At 34.7% G+C, this 15,073-nt stretch overlaps 1 protein-coding gene across 5 annotated transcripts; it reads left to right on the top strand.

Annotated features, from left to right (window-relative positions):
* The first annotated feature begins 1,436 nt into the window (after positions 1-1,436).
* Positions 1,437-11,733, top strand: LOC139688675 (E3 ubiquitin-protein ligase RNF8-like). Of its 5 annotated transcripts, XM_071586245.1 has the most exons (9): positions 1,437-1,509; positions 1,616-1,760; positions 2,453-2,563; positions 2,635-2,801; positions 2,873-2,948; positions 6,002-6,122; positions 7,841-7,995; positions 10,886-11,090; positions 11,358-11,733. In XM_071586245.1, the coding sequence occupies exons 3-9, from the start codon at positions 2,549-2,551 to the stop codon at positions 11,387-11,389; spliced, it is 771 nt and encodes a 256-aa protein (XP_071442346.1). In that variant the 5' UTR covers positions 1,437-1,509; positions 1,616-1,760; positions 2,453-2,548; the 3' UTR covers positions 11,390-11,733. The 5 variants fall into 5 exon arrangements, 3 of the variants coding, with proteins under 3 accessions (XP_071442346.1, XP_071442345.1, XP_071442344.1); XM_071586244.1 differs by lacking the exon at positions 1,437-1,509 and having other exon boundaries at positions 1,547-1,760; XR_011700779.1 differs by lacking the exons at positions 1,437-1,509; positions 1,616-1,760 and adding an exon at positions 2,185-2,373 and having other exon boundaries at positions 10,972-11,090.
* The last annotated feature ends 3,340 nt before the right edge of the window (positions 11,734-15,073 follow it).

Here is a 15,073-nt window from a genome sequence, read left to right as displayed (position 1 = left end):
TTAAACATGAAAATTTAAACATATCGATACAACTCTTCAATTATTAATAATCCGACTACATAAGATAAATTTTCTTAAGATAAATTTTCTTAAGAAAAATAACAAACCCATGATACTATGTACCAAAAATTTAATGTTTGTCATTCCTTCCATACTTCTATAAATTATTGTTGGAATTTCAAATTATGGGTGCATGAAATGAAATAAAATTTTATGATAAATCACTGCAGAAGTTATTGAAAAATTAAAATCCATGCGTTTTTACTATTCTGTGACATACCTCACTTTGGCAATCCAATCAGTGCTCACACCTGATGTACACTATGAGATAATTTTCAATAACTACAAAAATTTCATTGACCCTGAAAAAATAATGTAATTATTTATTGCAAGCATAGTTACTTTTTGTAATTTAGTTTTTAAATATTGAAGACAAAGAAGATTTATTAATGACATTTAATTTAATTCGATCTGATTTATCCAAAATTCAAGGACTATTGATTGTAATTAAAAACGGAGTTTTTTGCTGGCTGACAATTGATTAAAAAACATATGTTTCTGTGAATATATAGGAGCACCTATGTATAGGATTAACAATATTTTCTCATTAGCAATTGAAAATGTATTTGTTTTGGACTTAAAAACCACATCATGAGCGTGTAAATGAGAATTTAGAATAAGTTCGGTATTTAATGACACTATCCCATGTTTTAATTTTAAGATCTGGGTGAATTACGAAAGTTTAACAGAATATTTTAATAATAATAATAATGCATTTTATTTGTCCAACGATCAAGTTGTTACAACTGTTACATTTGATATATAACACGTCAGGGGAAAGTAACAAAATACATACATGGACCCTAGACACATCAGGTATTATCAAGAAATTCAGCAATTAAATGAAACATTTTTAATTTTAAGAACCTATGTAGATTGACTTTAAATGCAGCCACACTTGTTTGGGCCTTAATCTCAGCTGGGAGTTTATTATAAAGTTGAAGGCCTATATTATTTGGACCAGCACCTGCATTTTTGCACGTACATGTAGTGCGTGTAGCTGCTCATTCTGCCTTGTAGAATATTTGTACATATCGCAATTTTTCACAAATATTTCTTTTTGCATATGCTACTTCATGAAGAATATAAATGCATGGCACTGGCAATACATCCATTTTTTTTAACGGGACGGCAAGGGGCATTGTTTTTTTGTGCTGAATAGGAAATGACACGTTAAAGTAGTGCAGAAATTTAGTATAAGAATTATCGAAGCTTTCATCAATGGAGGCAGTGTGAAGCACATTGTGCCACTCCTCACGCCTCAAGAGATTCGTAAAACGATGAATGTTAGAGCCATTGAAAGCTTTAGTGGGATAATGATACGATGATCAATTTCGTAATAGAAGATGATATGTAGCTAAATCTGAGCAGAATTTGAAGGGCTCGACTTTGAAGTTCTGTTGAGATATTTAATGCATCCTTTTTGCATAACCCCTGATATCCTATTGCGTAAGTAGCCATCAATCGGTGCAGAAAAAATACTTTGGGTAATTGTCTTGAAACAGACTGAGTAGGAATTTCTCTATTTTCGCTGCTACAAACATGGCTTTTCCAGGATAGAGTTGAATCAATACATATACTACACAGCAGTCAAGTTACAGCAACTATTGTACTGAAGGCAATCCTAAGTGACAATGGGCCCAATGCACTACGTTTGTGAACTTGTTTACGAAAAAACTATGTAATTAGATTCACCACAAGTAAGATTTTGTTCATCAATTAGTATCTTAGTTATCAATTAGTAGGGATCAAATTCCCATTGTAAATAACATAACAGATGTTGTTTAAAACTTAGCATTCCTTAATTAATAAGACATTGTATTGCATAGTTTCCTCCCAATTAATAGCCTAATGGATAAAATACGTGTATCATTCTCACCACTACATAGTTCCATTTTTCTACATTAATTATTTGGTCGTTATTGCACATAGAATTTGACATTATTGAATTATTTTTTGCATATTTTTCATGTATGAAATGTATTTACATTTACAATACTTCCCGTATCCTTTCAACTATACAACATACGTTGCAGGAGTGGACTTCGATCTCAGGTTAGGTTTTAGTTACATCCACAACCGTTGAAAACACGGCGCTTACTTGTGACTCACGTGGTCGTCTTGTTCACGCCAGTCACATCATTAGCTGGGAGTGGAACTCCTAAACCGTGAAATAACGTGGTAGAATTTTACCTTTTAACGTCGAAAAGACATCAGGACACAATGAATTCTGGTGATGATGGCGTTCAGTTTCACAATTGCTACGCGGTGGAATTTGAACATAAGCGTATTATGCGTCCAGATACCGAAAGGGTATTCTTCGTGCAATGTCTGTTTTGCTTAATGATCAGTGCCTTATTTCTGGTTGAATCAATGTTTTCCATTTTCGTAGTTTGTTTTCGGGCGTTCAGAGAGTGCAGATTTAGTCATCTCGTCCCCAGACGTTTGCGATAAGCATTGTGAGGTTATTTGTTCAGGTGACAGTTGGATGCTTAATAACTTGGTAAGTTGGAATTACATATTGTTTAAAAGTAATATTTTTGTGTTACTTAATGGTTATTTGATTTTATTTAGAGTGATGGAGGAACATCTATAGCTGGAAAAAAATATGTGCGCGATGTTGCCGAGAAATTAAGTAGTAGTGACATTTTGAAACTTGGAAAAACTTTTTTAAAATGCGATTTTGAAGTCGAATCGACACAGCCTCCATTGCGGGTTTTTAAAATAACTGAATTGATGGGGTAAGTGTTTAAGTTTGCCCATACATATGAACCTGATTCAGAGCAACCGTTTAATTTTAATTTTTCTCAAGTTCAAGGGTCTATCTCACGGCACCCCCTGGAGATGAGACCAGTGTTGCGGACGAGCAAGTCGACGACCAGTGTATGGTTAGTTCATGTATTAAATTTCAACGTGTTCCTGCTTGACCGCATGCCTAACCCTATAGCGCCTTTCCTTACGATATTATGCTGTAATTTGTTCACTATTTTTAGTTAAAACTGTGTATATTTTGCTCTTCAGCGCATAACTTCCTTCGACTATTTGCTTCTTTAATCATTTTATTTCACTGAGTTTTTTCTTATTTTCAGAATTAACGATAGTGCATTTAGATCATATAGGAAGTATATTATTATGTTGGTGAATTTTCCTTAACACATACAAGTTAGGACTGGCATGTCAGGCATTTGGGAAGTGTCAAAATAAGAATGCAAACGAGGGACAACATTTTGAGTCATTGTTTAGAAATGTAATTGTTCTAAAAAATTATAGAATTAAAACTCGTTGGAATATTGATTGAAAATAAAATTGAGAGAAGCCTGGGAAAGAATAAGTTTAGATTCAAAAATTTTAAATAACATTTTTACGAGTAACTAAATATTATTAACATTTGCGTTAGCATTGCTATGACCCACCTCGACTTCCACAGTCAATTATATGTTATCGCAGAACCTTGCCCAATAAGGGAATTTAGCTAGAGGGTGCTCTTTTTACTTGTTGAATTATTACTGGGGTGTGCTGCTTCTTTACGGAAATGGAAGATTATTCTTGAATGATGACCGCATAAGATGGGTATATGCAGCATGTAAATTCATGCATACCTTTCAGTAGTGTAATGCGATTTTTGACATTTAAGAGGCATGTTCTGCTACCCAAACCCAAGTTCCCCACTCCAACTCGTGAAATACCTTTATTATTTCTACTTGATAAAATAACTTTCCTGTCTTATGCTAGCCATGTAAGCTGATGGCTAATGTCGTCCATAAAGTATATACAAGGTAAATTAACTGAAACGATTTATTGCGTCTGCTCGTAATTGTAAAACAGCTCATTTCTCTGTTTCTTTTCATCTTGGATTTTAGTGATGCCATACTCTAATGTCTGTGTGGCACAACATTTCTCAAATGGAATTTAATTATCATTAGTAATGGGCATTAAGATAAGTCTATCTTGGCCTGGGTGCTATGAAGGTAATTTTTATTCTCTTTAGACGTGGGAATGAATGTTCTACAGATAAACTTGTGATAGAAGTTGAAATGATTGCACAAGTTAATGTTTTGGGGAATATTCATCAAACTTCAAAGAACATAAATGTAGGCTGAATTCTAGCATTACTTTTCCTTCAATCAAGATCAGATTAGAAAATCAGAGATTCACTTCTTAAGTACATTGGGTAAAAATAAAGCTCCATAGCTTTGAAAGACTCTCCATGCTCCTTATGTCACCTTAAGTCCCCAAAAAAAACCTAAGTTTGTAGATGAAGATAATTTTCAGAAAAGTTTCCTTTAACCACTTATGCAGTTTTTTTGCCTGCTTATTATCTGCAACAATTGGCTTCCTCTGCGTGCCAAGAGTATAGTATTTTCCTATGAGATCTCATAAGATATGCAGACCCATCTGGATATTTTATGTGAGGTAGCACTGAGTGTGATATTGATTAAATTTGAATTTGGAAACAAAAACAGTTGTGTTCAATAGGGAGATTGTGGATAATGGTGAATTTCAGAGGTGATATTATTGAAGTGGATGATTTTCTGTATTGTTACAGAGTAATGTCAGTTCTCACACTTCTGTGACATTCATCAGTAGCATTTCTCTGCATTGTTTGGGTCTTCATTGTGTAGATAGCAAGTAAAAGAGAATCCTTTGAGAAAGAGGCTATCAGGAAGCATCCAGCTAGTGGTACACCCTATGTAAAGACAACCAAAACTTTAATCCGACATCTTCTATCTGAAGACATTGGTTGGAACATTAGTGAAACTGTTGTCAACAATATGAACCTACATGGTGAAGATCCAAAATATTAAGAAATATTCAATTTTAGTCAAATGTTATCAAAAGATATAAGGAGTGGGTGTGTGACAATTTAATGCTAACAGAAAGTTTGTTGGTTGAATCAGGATGTGCAAGCAGCATATTCGATTGATATAAAATGCAATTAACTAAATTATTCCATGGGTTAATATGTATTTTATCAATTACATCATTTTTCTTATTATTTTTATCATCTTGAAGTAATATCTGCATGTAGTTATTTAATGTTCAATCTTTGGAAGTATAGTAAAGTTAATGAATACCTCATTATCAAGAAAGGTCATCGAAGTCTATTCTGTGTTAATGAATACCTACTTGTAGTGATTACAGTGGGAATATTTCTTATAGTAACTGTTGGGAATGTTTAGGTGTCCATTTAGTCACAATTTATGAGGTAAAAAATAAACTTCGAGCTTATGAACTTTGTATTAATTAGCCTTTTCTGAATAACTTACTTCCAGTTCACATATTGACAATTTCAGAATAGACCATTACCGTATCCAATCAAATAGCTACCACCAATAAGTGTCAGGTGACCATTTTCATTTTTTTAACCTAAGTTGGTACCATCTTCTTCAGAAGGTATTTATTCGAAAAAGATTCCTGGTAAAATATTATTTTTATCAAATTACAGCATTTTTAACATTGTGAAATATCTCAAATATCAAAACGTGAAAAAGCAAAAATTTGTAATATCAATTTCTTGGAAACTATTAAAGGGAGATGCTTGAATATTTTTATCTGAAAACTGTATTATTCAAATGGTGGAATTAAAGGAAAATGTCACTTTTAGGCTAAGTAAAATATTTCAGTTTAATGGATTGAAAAACTCCATTTTTTCCCGTTTATATTTTTTGAAGGTGGTTCAATTTGTTGAACAACTTTGCCATTCTGTATCCCAGTTTGGTTTGTCCTGCTATTAAGTTGATCTCTGATATGTGATTCTTACATATCCCAATATAGACTTTCAGGAGTTGGAAATATGAAAAAGTAACACTTTTAAAGAGATACTTCTGAAAAAATCAATATTATGAATTTGAAAATTTTATAAAATAATTTTTTGAGAGTACTTAAAAGACCGGTAATGTCAGAAAACTATTTACGATGACTCCATGCCTTTAATTTTTAGGCTAACTCAACTAAAAACTTGGCTACTGGAGGAACTTCACCAGCAGATTCCCATAGCCTCATTTATAGTATTACTTCAGAAAATGAGAATTTAATGGGAAAGCTTGCAGAGAGGAATGAAGGTATTTCTCTAAGCTAATAGTCATCTATATATTTTAGTGGGAGTGATGATGGATTTAATAAATTATGGGCCTTCTTCTCATCCTTGATATCTGTACATAGTAATGAGTTCTTTGGAATTTGAAGAAAATGGAAAAAGTATAAGAATAAAAAGAATTGTGAAACATCCATTGAAGTGCAAACAGCATCACAATGTAATATGTCCATACCGAACATTTCAACTAGCTTCAATTGATTGATAACTGGAGAGCGATAAATTTCAAAATGGTACCCTAATACCTATTCAGCTTTAATTTTCAAAGCATTTCAATTATTCTCATTAAAAAAAGAGCTTGGTGATAGAACTAGTACGTATACCAAAAAAATAAATAATGCCCAGGCCTTAGAGGACAACCTTGTGGTTATGTCTTCATCTTTATTGCCGTTCTCAAGAGCTCAAAGTATAGAATAAGGTCAGTGTGCATATAGATTAAAAATGATGGTGAAAAAAAATTTGGATGCAATGTGTGCAAAACTGATTAACTTGGACTGGCCTGAATTTAGTTTGGTGTGCTGTACATAGGACCCTTTGTAGATATCTATTCCTATTAACTGGTGTGGCCTTTACATGAAAAATAATGCTAGAACTGGAAATTTTAAAACAATTGATACTAATACATTCCAGCGAATGCAGGGAATTAGCAGACATTTTTTGTGCTTGCTTATGAAATATGTTTGAATTGACCATTATGCACCTCCTGTGTGTCACATGAGGTTCACCTCCCCAAAGAATTGACCATTGTTTTTTTCACTCTCTCCAAGTTATGTATGTACCTTTTGTTCATTCATGAAAAATCTCTTTTGTATTTCACATCCAAGGGGCCTTTTGTATGTTCATGTGCATTAAATTCATACCAAATGCTCCACCACCAAAGCACATACTCATGAACAGAATTGGGAAAGTTAACTGTATTTCAAGTTTCACTCAATATGCATATTTTGAGTTAAGTTAGAAGTTAAAGCCTGATAAAATTAATTTAAGTAAAATCAACTAAAGTCAGAATTATTATCTCTTATTATTAATTAGAAACATTTATCCTCAGGTTCATTTGGAAAAAGTTCCAGTTGCTCAATTGTGATACTTTTGTCAAAAGATTTGTCTATGCCTCAAATAAAAAGTAAAGCATTGTAGAAGTTAATGAACAGTTGCAATTCTCTTAATAAGGTAGTAGCTTCTTGTTTGAAGTTCTCTCTCTCTTTCTCATTTGCCTTAGCATTAAATTATTTTTTATGATTATCCCCTTCTGTAAAGATAAAGTAACTTTTGTTACCCTGAATAAATGTTGTTTCTAATAAAATAAACTCTTGTCATTGTATGTTTAACTATTTTAAAGCACATTTTCTTTTGTACATGTATTTTTAAGTACTTAATTTGTATTCATGTATTGCTTTGCAATAATTTTATTTTTGCATGAAGCACCATTTGAAATCAGTTGCCTGTTTGAAGGTATCTGATGCAGGTACTGCAGCGCAAACTTATATTATCAATTTTGTCAATTTTTGTTACCTCTGTCGTTGATCTGGGAGCTGAGCTGGCATTTCATTGTTTCTGTGGCTTTTTGTATTAAGTTAGGTTTAATCCATGTTGGAAATTTGATTCTATGGTGAATTATTAATTTTATCTGGATATTTTTGTTGCTTAAAATGTTTGAATGATAGATGGCATTCATGTTTTTCACAGCCCTAAAGAAAGCAATTGGCGAAAGGAGTAATTTAGAATATTTAGTTGATGACTTGAATTCCCAATTAGAAGAACTTAAGCCATGTGAAAGAATATTGAAAGCATTGATGGAGGATGAGTTTCAGTGCAGTATCTGCAATGAACTTCTGGTTGAAGTAAGTACTTCAGATATATCATTAATTGATCATGCATATCTAAAATAAGTAGGTATATGTATGTATATGCAAGTAATATAAGGAATAAATACATGATTGTTTTTACTAGAGAAATAAAATGTATTTATAATATATAAATAGTAAAAAATATTTGGAAGAACAAAGTATTTTCTTTTCCGATTTCTTTCTTAGATTTCCTCCTCTTTGTGAAAGTTTCTTTGCCTGACGAAATTCTTCAAATGTCTGCACTACTTCGATCCAGAACACCTCCAAGATAGATCTAGAAATAGAAAAGGTATGTTAAAAATTAATATAGGGGCTCATAAAGTAGAGTAGGTGGAACAGTTACTTTCCAACTTACCATTGAAGTGTTCTGGACCAAAATGATCAAAGTAGTGCAGACATAAAAAGAATTGTATTAGGTAAAGAAGGTTTCGCGAGGAGGGAATTGATGACAGGGATGTTGGAAGTAATAGTAAAGATATTAATAAAAGGCTTATCAAAACTTTGATGTGGAAAGTGGGTTGGAGCAGTGTGGAAACATGGTCATTGAAGCAGGATGATAGGTGTAGGTTGGAGGCTTTTGAAATGTGGGTGTGGAGAGGGTGAAGTGGACAGAAAGGAAAAGAACAAGGAAGTGCTAGGCATTGTGAGGGAGGAGAGAGGATTGTTGGGAGAAATTCAAAGGAGGCAGGAAAGTTGGATGCAAATCATTTTGATTGGCAATTGGGATGTTGATAGAGACTGTGATAGAGAGGAGAATGTTAGATAAACAGAATGGAGGAAGGATGTATTAGGGATTGAGAAGTAGCTTATTGCAATGCTCGATTTCAGGTTGTGTTTTGTTAACAGATGAATAATGTCATAATAAAACTTCGTAAATTCTCATGAAAAACAAACTCAAGTGCGGCCCAGGTTTCACTGAGGTGCAGTATCATCAGGCTTGTTGATACTGCACCTCAATATTCATGGAACATCCACATCATTGAAAGGTTCCACAAAGTAATACCTGGAAGGATTAATTTTGTTCAGATAGGAAAGGAAATTGTCACTGTACCATTTGCTAGCTTGTTTCCATCTAAAACCTACCTGAACTGGTAGCTCACGGATAGCAATAATTCCAAAACAGTATTTCTCAAAGTTTTCTGGTTTTCTGCCGATTTGATTGTCTTTGACATGTAAAAATAGTTTTATTTTTGAAGAGAATGGGCTGTCCAAATTTCACAGCCTATACCAAAGGTTTACAGTGCTCATCCCTCTTTAAAGCAAAAGGAGTGCTTCTTGAATTCCACCATAAAATTGTTATGTATGTGGTGTGAGTCTGGAAGTAAGCTTGGTAAGCATTCAATAGCACAAATGTTAAGACTTGTGGCTTGAACTTTCTAATTAAGAACAGTATTCTACACACAGATACAAGGGGGGACCCAAAAATAACAGGAATGTTGATTCTTTAGTTGTCAATATATTTACATTAAATTTTGTTCACCTTCAAAGTATTCCCTATTGACCACTATGCACTTATCCAAACGATGCTTCCATTGTTTGAAACATTTCTGAAATTCATTTATCGGGATGTCCTTTAGGCCTTCTAGCAATTTTTGTTTTACCTCCACATTGTCAAAACGCTTTACTTTTATGTCCCTTTTGAGTCTGAGGAACAAAAAGAAGTCGGAAGGAGCTAAATCCGGAGAGAAGGGGGGGGGGTGTACAATCAATGTCATGCAGTTTTTTGTCAAAAACTGCATCACGGAGAGGGCAGTATGGGCCAGCGCATTGTCATGATGGAAGAATCAGTCACCTGTGTGTCAAAGATCTGCTCTAGAATCCCCTGAATTGAACTCCGTGACAGCCCTGACATCTCACAGAGTTGATCAATAGTTCTGCAATGGTTTTCACGAATGAGGGAATTGATTTTGTCGACGTTTTCATCAGTTCTTGATGTTGAAGGGTGGCCTGAACAGGGTTGGTCTTCAATTTACATTTCACCATTTTAAAACGTGTTAACCACTCGTAGACTCTGGTTTTGCTTAGGGCGGCTTCCCCATAAGCAGTCTTGAGCATTACAATAGTTTCCGCGACCGATTTCCCCAACAGGAAACAAAATTTCACTGCAGCGTGTTGCTCTTGATAATCCGCCATCATGTTTTTTGCCGAAATGAAATAAGTTGTTTCACTGAAACACTTCTCACGGACGGACCGATCCAGTCACAGTGATGGCACTGCGCATACTGATGCAAGTGGCGTGAGCCTGACCATACGACTGGCCGAACAAAGGCTTCCCCCACTCGCTCCCCACCGCAGCCCAATTTCCATAACCTTTGGCTCCCCCCCTCATATTATTTATATGGTCTACCCAATATAATTTCCTGTCTAAGTTAAAAAATCTAAAAGATAGATACTGAATTTCATCATTTACATCTTTTATATTAAAAGAGTATTTTTTCTTGTTATTTGTAAACCAGTCGCTTCTAATGTTTTACATCCCATTTTACCTTTTTTCATGTCGTCTCCTTATATTCTTTCGTGTGTTCATATTTAAATATCAGTGCAATGTATAAATGGGCAGTAGGTGTGTTTTCCATGCCCCTATTTCTTCCACCAAATGTCAAATATAGGTATTCTGTGTTATATAAAGAAAACAGTACTCCTCCCAATTAATTTAAAGAACTGCAGTAGGTGCTGTGACAGTTGCTTTAATGACAGATTTGATAAGTGAGGGTAGAGTTTACCTTGTGGTAACACCTATGCAGAGTGCAAAATTTGTATATTTGTGTAGGGTGACTAGTTATTTTTATATAAATATGTATGCATATGTAAATGATATTTTTCTTTACTAATAGTTTCTCAAATAATATTTTTCTATTTTGTTTTTTTTATTACATGGTATCAGGCAGTTACTCTTACGTGCTCCCATACATTTTGTTATTATTGCCTTCAAAGGTGGAAGACGCAAAACAATATATGTCCTTATTGCAGGGCATCTATCACACTTGAGTGTAAGACAAGGATAATAGATAATATAATTGATAAAGCAATATGTGTGCTTCCTGATGAAGTTCAGCAGCAAAGGAAAAGACTCATTGAGTCTAGGAAAGGTATGGAATATATGCATTGTTATCAGTTTGCTTTATGATATTTTTTGTGGTTTCCTGCGTTTATTAAAGAAAGTGATAAATTTAAATGTATAGATTTATTTTTTTACCCAAGAATTTTTTGAAAATTTACCATTTGTTTGACACTTTTTGTCATGATGTTAATTCCGATTTTTTTCTTATTCACCTTGTTTTTTGTGACATTTTTGATGTATTGGATGTACCGTTATTAATGTAGTGCTTACTTAACTTTCTATTGTATTTTCTTAGGGAGAGACCATAATTCCCATGTTGTGTGGTAGTGGACAGAAAACCAGATCAACCCGATTCAAGGAGAAGAAATTGCTATTTTGGAAATAAGATGTAAATTTTTATATTAATTGTATGGTATAAATTATCAAAAATGCTAATGTGTGTGTGAAGAGAAGACTATGGTTACTTAAGAAAAAGTATGAATGGTCGTATTTGGTAATGAAATGTGATATATGGACCATAATGTTATGCCAATTTTATACTTAATATTTTATTTAAGTTTAAGAAACTGCGGGAGATGCCATGACTGTAACTTTTAACGGATTCATCCCGCAGGTATATACTATAAACTGATGGACATTGTCATTTGTATCAAGAAACCTTTTATTGCAAAATTAAATATATAAAATTATATTTTATTTTCACTTTACTACCTGTAGGATACATTTCCTCGTTCCAAAATCAACTGATCGGTTTTGCATTAAGTGAATGTCTGGAATGCTTTAATAGCATCCAAATTACAAAGAAAATATATTGGGTGAAAAATATATAGTAATTATGGCATTTGTAAGTTGCTCCTGAAGTGATTTCCACTACTTAAAAATGGTGGATAATAATGGCCGCTAGTAGTTTTTACTGGTATAATATGTATGGTCCTAACAAGTATATATCACTGCTTGTCTGGCTGCTATTGTGAAAGAAAGGAACTAGGTGAGCTCTGGCTTAAACCTGTCTTGCCCACTTGCATCTGCTATCTACCCATTCTTCTTCAATGATCCATAGGTAAAGTTGCTGTGACTAAATGCTAGCTGTACTGTAGCTGCAGCTATAAGTTTTACGTGCTTAATTCTTTTATGGTAATATTTGCTTAACAATCTCTTTGTATTCATAGTTTAAAGTCATGTGTTAGTTGCTTGAGGGTGTGGATAGTTAAGTTTGTGGTTAAGGATGTCACTCATGTTAGGTTTGCCTCAATGTACAAGGTGTGTTCAAAAAGTAAGGTGACTATATTTTTATGAAAAAATATTTTTTTATTCTTCAGTACTCAAGTTGTCCCCTTCAAAGTAATCCCCCAATTATATAATACACTTGTGCCGAAGCTTTTTTCTATCCTCGAAGCAATTCTGATTAGCACTTTTTGATATAGCCTTGAGCTCTTCTAGCGATACAGTTTTTATTTCCTCAATCTTTCCAAATCTCCATCCTTTCATAGGTCTCTTCAGTTTTGGGAACAGGAAAAAGTTGCAGGGGGGCCAAATCTGGTAAATATGGCGGCTGATGCTTGATTGTGGTGTTTTTTTTTGGCCAAAACATATCTCACAAGCAATGATAAGTGAGCAGGTGCATTATCTTAGATGCAAAAGCCATGAACTGTTTTTCCACAATTCTGGAAGTTTTTTTCATATCACTTCTCACAAACGGCGCAAAGGTAATACTCATTATTGACTATAATACCTTGTGGCTCCTGATGCCCAGCACCACAGTAATCGAAGAAAACAAAACCTTTACGGTTGATCGAATGTGGCATTCTTTTTTCGGTCTTGGTTCTCCTGGGTTCTTCAATTGGGAAGATTGGGCTTTAATTTTGATGTCATAACCAAATACCCATGACTCTTAACCAGTTATGATCCTTTTGAGCAAATCAGGATCTTCGTTGACGTCATTCAACAGCTCCTGAGCGGTGCTCATGTGACGGTTCTTCTGATCAAAATTAAACTGTTTAAGGGCGAACTTTGCTGACACACGTCTCATGCCCCAAACATCCGAAAAAATTGCATGGCACGAGCCACCTAATATGCCAATATCCTCGGTAACTTCTATAATAGTGGTGTAACGATTTTCTCCACTGCTTCAACATTTTCATCTACTCTTGCTGGGGTGTCCAGAGCAAGGTTAATCATTGGCATCTTCTTGGCCATCTTGGAGAACTTGTAACTCTTATAAATATTTTTTTTTACATAGAGCAGACGTACAGCAACTGTCAATATTTGAAGTGTTCAGGAGTGCTTAATTCTATTTTTTACACAAAATTTGTTGCAAATTCATTGATCCATTTATAGCAGAAAATTGCTGAGCACACCAAAACACGTCTAACATTTGTGCCTGTCAATAACAAACTAAATATGCTATATTGTTGAAACTGTAAAAATAATGTTTAGGATATGTGTACCAACACAATGAAACAAAAAAATGGAATTTTTGCTGCCCGCAAAATTTGAAAAGCTACCTTACTTTTTGAACACAACTCGTATAATTTTATCACTCGCCTCATTGCTATTAATCCTTTCTTCAAATAAGCATAAAATTATAAGCAGAAAAATATGCTTGAATTAATGTTAAATAGTATTTTAAGTCTAAGGAAATTATCTTTTTAAGTTTTTACTCTCCATATGCTGACCAAGCATTTGTTGAAAAATTTAGCAAGCTTAATGGAATAAGGATGGCTTCTACCGAGTGTTCTGTCATGATGCTTGCCTGCATCAGTGAATGTGCATGTGCATCATGCAAGAGCTTCTGACAAAGGTTTAGGGGAAGGTTACTCTTTTATAGTAGGATAAGGCTTTGGGTGGTATCATGAAAACTCGCTGAACCAATGGGACTGCATGGATTCAAATGCAACTAGCAATAGATTGATCAAGAAGCTGGGTGGGGTGTGGTCTTTCAGTAAGGGAGAGGGGCTAATCCATAAACCAGAAGATTGGAGGTTTGTCTCACAAAGAACTGGTGGGAAGTTAACCCTGTGATGAGAGATGGGAGTTTCAAATGGAAACCTCATCTGTCTCCACCAGATAACAGGTGCATAGCAGTGGATAGCCCTGTGGAATCGGCAACTCCTACCTCTACTACTGTGAGAGCACCACGAAGAAGGAACTATCAGAGTGGGAAGGGAGGATTCTAGTGATAGGCAGTAGCAATGTCAGGCATGTGATGACTCTATTTCAGGTAAGGGGTGACGATGAGGGTGTGAATCAGTGCCTGGTGCATTGAGTGGGGATGTTTCCCCACTCAATGCACAAAGGATGTGACAAAGGTAGAAGGGAGTTTCAAGTATGAGCATGAAGTGCTCCATGTAGCAGGTTGTTGCTCATGTAGGTGTCAATCGCGCCATACACCATGGATTCGAGTAGATTTTACATTCCTTCAGGGAATTGAACTTTGAAGTGAAGCAGATGAGTGGCAATCGAGATAGTTGAATTGACGTGATTTATAACATTGTGCTATGGGTTGATTGTGGTCCTCTGGTTCGGAGCTAAAAAGAAGGCATAAATCACAGGTCACATTACTTCTGCAGGTATTTTTGGGCTTCCTTCTATGACCTTCTGCCATCAATCCAAATGTAGGAATCCTCAACATCACTGTGATGTTCCAAGTCATAGTAGGAGATGCCATGACAGTTAATTTTAACCGAGTCATCTGATAAATATGCATTACAATGCAACAATTTCAGCGTAAAAATCATTACCCTTGACCAGGAAATATTTTGGGGTGTAAGAGAATACCTTGGTAGCTTAACTGGCTAAAGCACTTGGCCGGACATCGAGGGATCTGGGATGTATCACTGTCAAGGTGAATGATACTTATGCTCTGAAATTGTTGCAATGTAATTTGGTGTTCATTACATGTGTTATGCCTCTAGTATGTGTGTAGTAGGTAGGTGTGTATAGATAGGATAGACCAGCATGTAGATCAAGTAGTACCGTCTTTTAAAGCCTCATTGCCAAATAATATTTGCT

This window comes from Hetaerina americana, unplaced genomic scaffold (genome assembly GCF_022747635.1).
Source record: "Hetaerina americana unplaced genomic scaffold, ioHetAmer1.1.p SCAF_215, whole genome shotgun sequence".
Lineage (NCBI taxonomy): Eukaryota > Metazoa > Arthropoda > Insecta > Odonata > Calopterygidae > Hetaerina > Hetaerina americana.
This window is presented reverse-complemented; position numbering and strand designations above follow the sequence as displayed.